Source organism: Euleptes europaea, chromosome 3 (genome assembly GCF_029931775.1).
Source record: "Euleptes europaea isolate rEulEur1 chromosome 3, rEulEur1.hap1, whole genome shotgun sequence".
Classification (NCBI taxonomy): domain Eukaryota; kingdom Metazoa; phylum Chordata; class Lepidosauria; order Squamata; family Sphaerodactylidae; genus Euleptes; species Euleptes europaea.
The window spans coordinates 66,213,153-66,227,088 of NC_079314.1; the positions used below are offsets into that span (position 1 = coordinate 66,213,153).

At 44.7% G+C, this 13,936-nt stretch overlaps 1 protein-coding gene across 1 annotated transcript in view; it reads right to left on the reverse strand.

The window, feature by feature from the left end:
* The window catches only part of ADAMTS20 (ADAM metallopeptidase with thrombospondin type 1 motif 20), a 98,739-nt gene that overhangs the window by 53,423 nt on the left and 31,380 nt on the right, over positions 1-13,936 (reverse strand). The window contains exons 6-11 of the mRNA XM_056846499.1: positions 8,318-8,442; positions 7,222-7,262; positions 6,862-6,967; positions 5,525-5,671; positions 2,178-2,319; positions 917-1,021 (exon numbers count right to left, since the gene is read on the reverse strand). Of these exons, the coding sequence (XP_056702477.1) occupies positions 917-1,021; positions 2,178-2,319; positions 5,525-5,671; positions 6,862-6,967; positions 7,222-7,262; positions 8,318-8,442 (666 nt within the window). The remainder of the gene's footprint in view (positions 1-916; positions 1,022-2,177; positions 2,320-5,524; positions 5,672-6,861; positions 6,968-7,221; positions 7,263-8,317; positions 8,443-13,936) is intronic.

The window sequence follows — 13,936 nt, forward strand, 5'->3', positions numbered from 1 at the left end:
TACAGCGTGCTTTGTTCCCATGAAAAACCAAAACTACAGATAATTGATGGTGATAAATCGCGGCCATGAAAAAAACATTTAAATCGTGTTTTTCTTTAGTCCGTGGCAAAACAGAAGCAAAATCTACCGTGAAGAATGCCCCCTTGTTAACGTAAAGGATCCAGACAGCTGTTCCTCATGCCTCCAGGATCAGAAGATTATGTCATATACTATGTGAAAACTGTGTCAAATCTGAATGAAAATATTCATGATCTAGAAGTCAGAGTGAATCTTTCACATCATCTACTATGAGATCCAACTGGAGATAGAGGGGATTGACTTTCTTTATTAAAATCTTTGTACCTTACCTTTCTTCTTGGCTGAAGACAGCTGCGACTTTCTGGACCTTGTGCATGCAAAGCATATACTCTACCACTGAGCCATGATCCCTTTCTCAGATGCATGTACACAGATCCCTGCCTCAATACGGCTTCACTCATTTTAATGAAAAGAGCTGGCACAAGCATAGACTTCTATACATGCATGGATAGACTCCTTCCAATTAACAGAATGTGTATTTCTTGCCCAAGGAAAACCATATGTATATATGGGTTCTCGGGAGACTCAGGATGAGCTACAGAGATGTGGAAAGAAAATTTCAGCAATTCTTGCAAGCCTCCTGTTGCTATCACTGTATCCTCTGTTGACTACAGTATATTAATACAATAAGCAAGCATAACATTAATATTCACCAAAGGTTCACCACATATGGAACTATACTAATTTATAAATACTATCAATAGAGACAACTTATAAGAGAACGCGTCTTATGAATAAAGCAGTCTCGTATTAAGAGCATATGCTAATACCCATTTTCCATTTCTTCACAGTTCTTAATTACGACAAATATATGATAGACATGAAACTGAAGCCTTACCATTCCATGACCACATTCTGTTCCATCAGCCAGTGGCATATGCTGTGTGCGGCAGCCCTTGTGAATACCTTCTGCACTTGTACACCATAAACGTTTGCACTGTTTCTACAAAACAAACAGGATTTCTTTGCTGTATTGAAAAGCTAGTTTGTACTTAGATTCAGAAAGCAGATCTCCATGGTGGCTGGGAAGCTTCTGAGGTGCCAGTATGGCTCCACTGCTCCCAGACACTGCGGATCTATCCCCCCCTCAGGAATGTGCTCTTAGAAATGCAATTCTGAAAAGTATACATGTTTGCAGGAAACTCACAGCACATTCCTGACTTCTGAAGGCGAAAGTCCTCAGGAAGCCAGGAAGGGGCTGCGCTGGTGTTGAGGCCCCCCACAGCAGCGTCCGGCCTACTTACACTGCCGTAAGTGGCCCCAACACCGGCGTCACACTGGCATAAAGACCCGTGCCAGCATTCCGGGGAGCATTCTGGCATCCTGAAGAGTGTTCCCAGGGTGTTCCGGGGGCAGGGCTACCTGTAGGCAGCCTCCTGTCCCCTTTCACCCCAGGTATGCCGGAGGGGAGAAGAGCAAGGTTGCGCCTGCTAAAAAGCAGGCGTAACCTTGCTATTCTCAATGGGGCAAAAAGGCCCATTTTTTAAAAAAAAAAGCCGCAAAAAGCCTTTTGTTGAGGTTTTGGTGGGAAGGGAACTTCTTAGGACGCGCGACAGCAGTGCCTCCTCCCCGCCGTCCCTGCACATCAAAAGCTCAGGAATGCACTGTCATTCACTTGATCAGTAATATTTATAGCACGTTATATTGAAATCCTTTCTTTTGCAGAGTTACGGCCCTCTTTAGATCAGTGAGGTTATCCTACTAAAGTTGTTACTTCAGATTTTTGTTTCCTTTATCTTCCCTTGTTGAAACCTAATTTTTTTATAAATGGAATTGGTAGATTCTATTTTCTCAGTAAAATTATGGTAAATTAAATTTCTAGCTTTGGCTCACTAGTTACTTAACAGCATCTAAGTGCAAGAGAAGAGTGCCCATCTTGCATGGCACATGAGAACATGTGTTATTTTATCAATGATAGGAAAATCAATAAGGAAAAGTTTGAAAAAAGTTTTTAAAATGGGGAACAGAAGGAAATTTTAATTTCATTAGTTTTAAAAACAAATGTTTAAAAACATTCTGAAGATTTCTTAAATTTTAAACAAATGGAATATTTCACTCAATTGTAGTGCAAACATTAAAGATTGTATTAAGAATCTTACCATATAAGGACATACTTGTGACCCAGGACCAAACATAAGCTCACACTGCTTGTTCACATCATACAATGAACCAGGTAATTGTGACTGAAGGTCATAGATTCTTCCAGCTGGTTTATCTAGAAGGCATTCCCCATAACCAGTACTGTAAAAGATTTAAATAACTATTTTTAAACAGTTCTTATGAAGTACATCACTTTTGAGTAAAGCTCACTTTAGAAAGTTTCACTTTATGTCCTTATGAATGAACCATGCCAAAAAGAGTTTTAAGGTTTTTTATTACAGGAATAAGCCTGGGGTTTCTTCCACTTTCTTCCTCCCATATATTACTGCACAGCTAGAAAACTAAACACTGCTACATTTACAATACACCAATAGTTTTTTTTTTTCTCTGCCATCCAAATCAAGATTAAACAATGGTTTAAAATCCTGGTTTGGGACAGTGAGCAAACTATAATTTGTGATTTAGAATAAAATACAAACTACAGTTTTGCTAGGAGAAAAAGCATGTGAGCCAAAAGATCTCAGGTTCATTCCTGCAATAACAAACAAGGTCACTACATGTGGAGCATTACATATGAAGCATGTCCAAATAAACATATTGGGAGAGGAGGAGCCAATGCTACCTACTTCATATAAAGCTACTTGCAGTTAACATTTTTCAAGGCCATATTAATGAGATTCAACATGCTTACAGGGCAACCCTAAGTTTTGAGCCAAACGTGCTGAAGATGCCAGTGTGGTGTATTATACCAGCATCCTGAAGATATGCTGACACATCTGGAGATATTCTGAGAGCAAGCCATACTGGCATGGCACAGGAGATATGCTCACATGGTTACTACACAAGCTCAGCCATAGACAAAGCCAGGGTATGTTATGGGCAAGGAGAGACTTGGTAGGCTCACTAACTACTACTCTCACACATTGACAGATCTTCCTTCAACATTAGTGGAATATTATGCCACCAAAACTCTTGCATATCCATGGAAGAAGAAAACTAAAGTCCCTTCCCACTGCCACAGCCTTGCCCCCATACCTTGATATAGCTTAGGAACAAACTACATGTTACACTTTTTGGCAAACTGGGTCTGGGTTCCCCCGATTCAACTTCGTATTCCTGCAGCCACACAGTTGCTGGAAATATCATTTTTAAAATCAGAGGGAGCTCTTTTCAGCTCAGATCTGTGGCATGGGAAGGAGGAGGAACCCCACCCATGCTGCAGCAGCACATGGAGTATTTTGAGCATATGCTATTCCAACCTATGTAAATAACTTCCTTCCAGGGCTGTTTCAGTTTCTGAAAACAGTGTGTGAGGAAAGCAAGAGCACTCTCCCCATGCTACAGTTCCAAGCTAAAAAGATCCATCAGTTCTTGTAGGTTATCCAGGCTGTGTGACTGTGGTCTTGGTATTTTCTTTCCTGACGTTTCGCCAGCAGCTGTGGCAGGCATCTTCAGAGGAGTAACACTGAAGGACAGGCTCTCTCAGTGTCAAAGTGTGTTGGAAGAGTAATATATATAGTCAGAAGGGGGTTGAGTTTGAGCTGAGTCATTGTCCTGCAAAAGTATCAAAGGTAATGTGCTAATCATTGTCCTGTAAGTATCAAGGTAATGTGATACTTATAGGACAATGATTAGCACATTACCTTTGATACTTTTGCAGGACAATGACTCAGCTCAAACCAACACACCTTTGATACTTTTGCAGGACAATGACTCAGCTCAAACCAACACACTCAGCTCTTCCAACACACTTTGACACTGAGAGAGCCTGTCCTTAAGTGTTACTCCTCTGAAGATGCCTGCCACAGCTGCTGGCGAAACGTCAGGAAAGAAAATACCAAGACCACGGTCACACAGCCCGGATAACCTACAAGAACTGATGAACTCTTACCGTGAAAGCCTTCAACAATAAAAAGATCCAACTTGCCAAAAAACCTACCATATAGTTTGGCTTTCAGAATGCTGGCCAAGCAGGCAGCCAACCCTGAAAAGATAGAGGTAATGCTGGTTGGGAAGGCAGTGATCTTGAAGGACATTGTGCCCTCCATTTTTAATGGAGTTAGCTGACCCTTGCTGACTCAACTAAGAGCCTTCGATCCAACTTTATTGCTGGAGAAGGAAGATAATGCAGTTGCAAAAAATGCTTCCTACTCACTCAGCCTAGCCCATAAGCCACGACTACTGTAATGTATTGTACATTGGTCTCTTCTCAATATCAATTCAGAGACTTCAGATGGTGTAGAATGCCATGACTCAGCTATTAACGGGAGCTAGATGGAACATGCATATTACTCCCATTCTGCAGTCACTCCACTGGCTGCCCATTAGTTACTGGGCTCAATTTGAGGTATTGGCTATCACACAGAAAGCCCTTCATGGCCTTGTCTCCTCTTATTTATGGGACCACCTCTCTTCCTATGCTCCATCATGACAACTTCAATCATGTCAGCAAGGCTTCTGCGGGTGCCAACCTGCAAATGGGCAATATCAATAACTGCCCATACATGTGCTTTCTCCATTGTGACACCCCCCCCTGCCCCCCACATATAGAATGGCCTGTCTGAGGAGGTCAGGAAGGCTCCCACTCTCCTGGCTTTTGGCAAACTATTGAAAACTGAATTATTCTAAAGGGTTTTTCTACACAGATAACAGGGCTTTGGTGTACAAAATGGTTCATAAAGTTACTTGGATAAATGATAAGGGACTGTAGGATATACTGCCATGTACAGCATACTGTATGCAGGATCCTACTATGTAATTTTTGCACAGTTTAATGTTCATGTTAATACTTAGGCTTTGCTTCAGTTCTGAATTATAGATTTCTGGTTGGTTCCAGACTTCCACAATCCTAATCCTATTACATTGCTTATTGAATGACCAATTTTGTTGAGTGTAATCACTCACTCTGTCTAATCCAACTTGAATCCCTGTGACAAAGGCGGGCTATAAATAACATATTTTTTTAAAAAAGTAAAATGTTTTAATTAATTTACCTATTGATCTTTTAGACTATGAAAAAACATTCCCCCTTCAGAAAGATATAATATGAGAAGCTATATGGAAAGCTGTGGTTTTATGAGTTTGTGAATAACAAGTAAGATGACCAGTTGATTTAAAAATATGGACAAATTCAAATGGGATATAGTCTTTTTCTAAAATATAATTTATCATTTATAAATTAACCCTAAAAGTTTAATTTATTTAGAACGTAACCCTTATGTCTCCCAAAGATTAACTTTTTTATGAAGTAAAAGGTTGAAACTCTCCCACAACAGAAAATTTAAACAATTACAAATTCCATGTATTAAACATATGCAAATGCGAGCTAAATTAGAATCATACTTACTCAAGAAATTCTGTAATATATTTCTGACTGCATTTTGACCAAGTCCATGGGCTTGAATGGTAATTTAAAGTTGGAGCCATCACATGGTACTGAGACTTCATTCCAACTTCTTTACATTTAAAACTGTCATCATGAGGTACGTTAAAACTAAAACAAAAAAATAAAGATAAATTCAGTATACTACCTTATTAAACCAACACAGTACTTTGTGTAAATGTACTTCAATGATACAATATTATTTTGGGGTTCTTTTGTTATAAACCTAAATACCCTTTCCGGCAAATAAGCACAATTGAATAACATGAGGCTTACTTCTGAGTAAACCTGCTTAGGATTGTTCCCTTTGTCTTTCTGACATATCATCTCAATTACATTAAATAAAAGGACGTTCCATTGCAGTGGAACCAATGAAAGTTGCTTCTGAGCAATGTTTTTTTAATCAGAAATACAAAAACTCCCCAAGATATTAAAGTAACAGTGCATTCACTGCAATGGGCTTAGACTGGAGTAACTCTCCTTAGGAATGCACTGTCAGAGGCTCTCTGTACAATCCAATTTATGAAAAACAGTAAAAGGTGCTGTTTCCAACTATTGGATGTGGTTCACCATAATTTTTTTTAAATATGCCAAATGCCCACCACAATATCAAAGCCTTGTGTAGCATATTGACTAGCAGTGCACCGCTAAGAATGATTTCCTGGGACTAAGACCCATTTAACAGACTATAAGGAGCCCCGTGGCGCAGAGTGGTAAGCTGCAGTACTGCAGTCAAAAGCTCTACTCACGACCTGAGTTCGATCCCGACGGAAGTCGGTTTCAGGTAGCCGGCTCACGGTTGACTCAGCCTTCCATCCTTCAGAGGTCGGTAAAATGAGTACCCAACTTGCTGGGGGTAAAGGGAAGATGACTGGGGAAGGCAATGGCAAACCACTCCGTAAACAAAGTCTGCCTAGTAAACATCGAAATGTGACATCACCCCATGGGTCAGGAATGACCCGGTGTTTGCACAGGGGACCTTTACCTTTTTAAGAGAACAAATTAAGAAGCCCTGAGTCTCAATCATTCTTCTTATTAGGTGGCCCTAGGCAAGAGACCCCTCTCCTCAGCACGTCATCTGTAATATGGGTATAACTAATACTGATCTACCATATGAATTTGTTGTAAGGATTACACTTTGAACACTCTACACATTATTATTACACATACTGTCAAGTTCATACTTTCAACCCCCCCTTACACGACTTACACACTATTTGTCAATCCTACTGCTGGCCGCAGCATCTTGCATTTTATGTAAGGCAAGTGAAAGATTTGCTTGAAAGAAAAGACAAACTTACACATGTCCAAGTTCATGCGCTATCGTAAATGCAGCACTTAATCCATTTTCCTCACTGATAGAACAGCTGCGCAGTGGGTCACACATTGTACCCAATTCAGCTAAACCTAGAAATATTGAATGTGGTACATAAATCTTCATGATGTTATATCAGCAATGTTGGCTCCACAAATGAATACAGGCCTACATCTATATCCCATATATTAATATTTGCTTGTGTTCAGAATCGCAGAACCAAAATGTTTACAAAGTAAAAGACTCACATTAATTACTTATGTTAAGGTTGCTATTGTATAATTGCTGCTTGATTTTTATTCTTATTATGCTTGTACAGCATGATTATCTTGTAACTTTAACTTACCTAAGGTATCACATTTTTCTCTTGCTCTGCATATATCTTCCCTTGAAGAAACAAAGATCTTGAATGAAAATGTTATATTAAAAAGATAAATGGATAAAAAGACAAGGCAGCTTTTTAAATATACCTGTTTACTACTGTTTACTATTTTTAATTCTATCAGTTTCAGTCACTTGTTTTGATCTGTCAAAGTAATTTCAGGGCTCTGCATGACTGTGCTCCATTAGTCTAGCATGCAACATCCTCTGGTTTCAACAATGTAACATGATAGCTCCATGGCAATATCCCTGTTGTATTAGGCTACATAAATGCAACCCTTTATGTACTTACTTGTAAGAGATTTTAATGAAAATCAATGGCTCATAATTCCTACTAATCTAAAAAGATCCAATAACACTTGTGTTACATGCTTCTTATGAAAAAAAAGTATAGAAGAAATCAGAAGGGGGGCATGAGATCAGTCTTTGCCCTCCCAGCTCCTCCTTTCTCCTTCATAAATTCCTCCACCCTTCTTTACTCTGGTTCATCAGGATGTCTAAAGAGCATTACCATGCAATACATGGGGGGGGGGGACGAAACCACATAGGGGCTAGCGTGACTCCAACGGCATCATCCATGCCACCTGCACCGTGCAAAGTGGCATGGATCCTGGCGTAGTGTGACTTACGCTGGCCCCAGGGAGCCATGCAGCAGCATGAGCCTCCTGCACCGGTGCTGCCTCCCTGGCAGCCTATGTCCAGTGTCAGTGCTTGTATCGGCATCCTGTGAGGCAATCCTGGGGGCAGAGCTGCCTTTAGGCAGCTTCCTAACCCCTTTCGGGTGGAAAATGCACCATTTTGCAGCTGTCAAGATACGCCTGCAGAAATTGTGGTGCAGCTCTTTGGAACTCTATGGGGAGTTCCACGAGGTTTTCTTTAAAAAATACTTTCCCCCCATTTTTTCGGCTTACTGTGCTGGCAGCAATCCGCTCTGGAGGCACTGCAACTGCGCTGCCTCCAGCTGCCACGTCACCACCACCCCCTTAGGAATGGGCTGTGAGTCTTTAAAATGGATATGGATAATAAAGAGAGATAATGTTGAGTTCTTCCAGATACAGTACCTAGTGATAAGAACTGCAGTATCATGGTGAGAAGGATAAGTATCATCCAGGACGTTTTGTGCTTGCTGCCATAAACAGAAATTGCGAAGAGTAGTAGCTGCATTAAAACTGATAGCAGGTCCTTCCTGTACATGATTTGGCAGGGCAAAAACAACCACAGTAAGCATTAATTCCTTTGCAACAACTTTGAAGTATAACATGTATTCTGGAAAGATCCCGGTACATCCAAAATTTCTTAGCAAGTAATTGTTCAAAGCAACCAATTTACAAAGTTAGAACTCAATCGTAAAATAATGTTTATTTCATACAATGGCAAAAGTATCCTTTTTAATCAATGCTATTCCAAACCCAATGTTAAACGTTCAAACTGGTTTGCAAACTCGCTTAGGGGAAAAAAGCTTAAACTATAGTTTGCAGGTTCAGCTATAAGAATAAATTCCGGATTGGATCCTAACACTCCATTGTACATTCTTTGGGTACCAGGAACCTGTTGGTGATGCCAAATGAAAAACAGTGTTGCTTATCTGTAACTGTTGTTCATCTAGTGGTCTTCTGTGCAAGCACACATGGGTACTGCACACGCGCAGGCCAGCCGCGGAAAATTTACGCTGGAAAGCTCTAGAATATTTGGGCTGCTCGAGCCCCTCCCTCGCCCGAGGTTCTTCCCGCCCAAGCGGTCATGTGACGGGGACGGGCGAGCTGCCGTCCCTCCAGTTCTCCACTTCGCCGCCACAGAAATGCCCTGTGAGAAGAGAGCAACCCACAGCGGGGATGGAGGGAGGAATGTGTGCCTGCACAGAAGATCACTAGATGAACAACAGTTACAGGTAAGCAACACTGTTTTTCATCGGCGTGGCTTCTGTGCAGTCCCACATGGGAGAATAGCACGCTAATAAACACAGGAGGCAGGAGTAACTAACAAATTGTTTATTAACTCCCTACAGAATCGTATTCAACACTGCCATCCCCACTGCGGAATCACAGCGGGTACCAACGTCCATAGAATAATGGTGAACAAAGGTGGCCGGGCTGGGCCACGTCGCAGCCCTGCAGATGTCGGCCAAACTTGCTGAACCCAGGAACGCGGCTGAAGCCGCCATCGCCTAGTGGAATGTGCCTTCAAATCAATTGGGCACTCCTTCCCTGCTGACAGATAAGCAATGGAAATAGCCTTGGTCACCCATCGAGCTATGGTCTGGGATGAGGCCCTACGGCCCTTCTTAGGTCCAAAAAAACACACAAACAAGCTATCGTCTAGCCGAAACTGCCTGGTTCTATGTAAATAAAATAAAAGTGCCCTCCTTACGTCCAGTGTGTGGAACCGTCTCTCTTCTTCCGACTGGGGGTTAGGAAAGAAGGTGGGTAAAACGATGTCCTGGGACATATGAAATCTGGACACCACCTTAGGGAGGAAATCAATACTGGTACGGAGGACTACTGTATCATTATGCACCTTTAGGAATGGGGGGGTCATGGCGTAGGGCGGACAAATCACTGACCCTTCTGGCCGAAGTAATGGCCACCAGGAACGCCAACTTATAACTAAGGTAGTACAATGCACAAGAGGATAGTGGTTCAAAGGGCTTGCCCATCAACTGAGATAACACTCTAGTCAGGTTCCATTGCGGTAGGGGCGCCCTAACCGGGGGAAACGCATTATTGAGGCCTTTCAAGAACCTCTTAGACATGGGGTGGGGAAAAAAGGGAACGATCCCCAACCCCGTCATGCATAGCCAAAATAACTGCCAGGTGAACCTTCACCGACGAGTTCGCCAGCCCCCTCTCTTTTAAAGACAAGAGGTACTCCAGAACCTGAGGCAGGGGACAGGAGCTCGGGGTAAAACCCTTAGATGTTGCCCACACTTCAAACCCTCTCCACTTATGAACATAAGAACGCCTGGTGGAGGGCTTTCTGGCCGCCACCAGTACTTCAGCAACCGCTGCCAGGATGTCCCCCCCTACCTGATCAGCCAAGCTGTTACATGAAGCGATGCCGGGTCGTGATGCCACACGTTCACTATTGAAATAAGATCCAGGGTAACAGGGAGTTCCCAGAACTGGTCTTTGGCCAACCTCCAGAGCAGGGGGAACCATGGCCTCTTTGGCCAGTAAGGAGCTATGAGGATCACTTGGGCCCCTTCTGCTACAATCTTCCCCACTACTCTGTGAATCAGGGGGATGGGAGGGAAGGCGTACATCAACCCTCCTGTCCACGGGATCTGAAACTCGTCCCCCACTGAGTGCGGATCTCCTGCCGCCCTTGAGCAGAAGACGGGGCATTTTGCATTTTCCCTTGTAGCAAACAAATCTACTAAAGGGGTACCCCAACGATCCATCACTCTGGCCAGAATGCGGTCGTCTAAAGACCACTCGTGCTGTCTGTCTACGTCTCTGCTGAGGGTGTCGGCAACATTTGACTGCCCCGCGATGTGGATAGCTGTTAGGGAAGCCTGGTGTTGAACAGCCCACTCCCAGATGCTGATAGCTTCCTCGCAGTCGGTGCGATCCTGTAGCACCCTGTTTGTTTACGTAGTACTTCACGCTTACGTTGTCTGTGGCAACTTGTATCCGCCATCCCTTCAGCATCCCTGTGAAAAAAATCAGAGCATTTTTTATAGCCCTGAGTTCGAGCAGGTTAATATGAAGTTGTGTCTCCTCTAGGGACCACGGCCCCCTGGTGTGTAGGTGACCACAGTACGCTCCCCAACCCAGTAGGGAGGCATCAGTGAACAAATGAATATCATGAGAGGGTACCCCAAAAGGTATCCCCACAAGTAAGTTGCTGTCCCTTCCCCACCAGTTCAGGGACCGGACTACCACTCTAGGGATAGAGAGCATTTTGTTCTGCTTGTCCACCTGTGGCCGAAAGTGTTGCAAGAACCACAGTTGCAGTGGCCGCATTCTCAACCTGGCCAAAGGTACTACTGCCGTGGTGGATGCCATCAATCCAAGCAGTTTCTGTATCCGAACAGCTTTCTGGAACCTCGACCTCTGAAAGGCCTTTACCATGGACTGAATTGCCCGTACCCTTTGAAGGGGAGGAAACAACCGGGCCTGTTGGGAATCCAGTACTGCCCCAATAAACTCTATGGACTGTGTAGGCTCGAGTCTTGACTTTTTTTCGTTAACAATTAGACCCAACCTGTTCAACAACTGAAGGGTCCTGGCCACACTCGCACGGACCTCACTGGGGGAAAAGCCGACCACCAGCCAGTCATCTAGATAAGGAAAAGTAACAATTCCCTGAATGGCCAAGTGACCAATCACCTCCCCTACGCACTTAGTGAAGACTCGGGGAGCAGTGGCTAAGCCAAAGGGCAGAACATTGAATTGGAAGTGGATGCCTTCACAGGAGAACCGGAGGAACTTCCTACATGAAGCCTGAATAGCGATGTGAAAATAGGCATCTATGAGGTCCAAAACCGCAAAGAAGACGCCCCGGGACAGCAGTGTCCCTACTTCCTGTACCGACAGCATTCGAAATGATCGAACACGTATGAATTTATTCAACTCCTAAAGATCTAGGATGGGTCTCTTGCCCCCACCCTTCTTGTCTACCAGGAAGTAGTGCAAGTAGAATCCCACACCTCGTTGATCCGTGGGAACTCGGCTAATAGCTCCCTTGTGGAGCAGCTGTGCGATTTCCTCTCTTAATGCCTGGGGGGCTAAAGTGTCCCTTCCGGGGGGATGCAAAGAAGGAGGACAGTTGAGCCATTCCAAAAAATAACCGTTTTTTATTATTGACAAAGCCCAAGAATATGTGTAAATGAGGCACCACTCAGCATAAAACATAGACAACCTGTCTAAAAACCGTAATGCAGGCAACTCTAAAACAGGAACGGTTAGTCACTGAGGTCCCTTCTTAGAGTTGGGCCTATTCTGAGGGGATCTATCGCCCCTTTTTCCCCGAACCTTGGAGGGAAACCTCCTCTGCTCAGTCGAGGGAAAAGTCTGCCAATTTGGGGTCGAGTATTGATACGGGGTAAACCTGTATCCCCTATTGTAAAAGGACTGGTTCTGTCTGGGCTTATACCTGGGTCGGAACGAGGAAGCAGACGACACAGGAGCTGTAATGCCCAAAGATTTAGCAACAGCCCGGTCCTTCTTATATTTATGTAAATCCTCGTCTGATGCCTGATTAGAGTGCACGTTCATCGAACAGCATGTCCTCAAGTCTATTCTTGGCTTCCTGAGGCAAGTTGGAAGATCTAAGCCACGAGAAGTGTCGTAGTGCTACGCTAGACGCCAGGGTCTTGCTAGCAGCATCGGCAGCATGTCGAGCTGCATAAAGTTGGTGACATCCTAATCTATAGCCTTCAGATTGCATGGCCTTGGCGACCTTAATCTTTTCCTCGCTCACCTTGGGGAACAAGTCAGTGACGTGTTCCCATAGCAACATCTGATAGCGTCCCATCAGGGCTCTATGATTGACCACTCTCAAACCCAAAGAGCCCGCTGAGTACAGTCTGCGCCCCAGCAGGTCTAATTTTCTCCCCTCCTTGTCTGACGGGGAAGAATGGGATCCAGCTTTCCCCCTGGCTGGAAGGGTATCAGCTACAAGGGAGCTGCTTTGGGGATGCTGATATAAACACAGGAATTCCCCTTCTTGGACCCTGTATAGGTTGTCCACCTTCCTAGGGATCAAGGGGTATGTGGCTGGTTTCGCCCAGTTAGTAAGGGCAACCCCCCCTTATGCCTTTGACCATCAGGACAGTAACCAGTTCGGCGTCAGGGGAATATAGGACATCCATGATAGGATCCTCTTCCCTAGATTGAGAAGGGTTAACCTTAAGACCCAGGGCTTCGCCATACGGGCTAATTGGTCATTATATCCCCTAACATCTTCGGAAGGGGAGACTGGGAAAGGATCGCCCACGACGTCATCAGGCGACGGCCAAGACGAAGTCTCCGACCCCTTGTGGGATGACTTAGAGTCCTCCTCAGAGTCAGCATAGTCCGGGCGGAAAACCTGCCTCGGCTGGCGGGCAGTGTCGCTCGACGTCGGATGTCTCGACGCCGATGGTAGCGCCAGCCGGTCTCTAGATCTGGATCGACCCCTCGATGTCGAGCGATGTCTAGACTCCGATGGACTGGACCGGTGCCATCTGTCCTCTCGGTGACAGGAAGAGTGGGAGTGGCAGTACCGATCTTTGCTGCGCTGCGGAGATTGGTCGCAATGATGTTCCAATCTCCGGGGCAATTCTCGACGTGGAGATGGGTCCCGGTGCCGAGTGTCCCTCTGTCGAAGCGGAAGGGAGCGACAGCAAGAACAATTTCCCCATTGGTCCCAGTGCCGATGTGCTCGGTAGCAATCGCTGTGATGGGAGTCCGCTGAATGCCTGGAACGCAACTCGGAGTCGGACTGGAAGTCCGGGATGACTATCACGTCATGCTCAGAAGGGGAGAAATAAATGCGGTCCTCGCGAGGCGAACCTTTCCTAGCAGGGGAGGTGGACCACCCTCGGTCCAACGAATCTCTCCCTTTGGAGGGGGCGCGGCTGTGGCGTCCCCGTGAAGATGTTGCCGAGAGGCGAGTCCCGCCAGATCCCAGGGATAGGTGGTGGTCGGTGGACCTCTGATCCTGAGTCAGAGCAGCTAACAGCGGCACGCTCTTAAGAG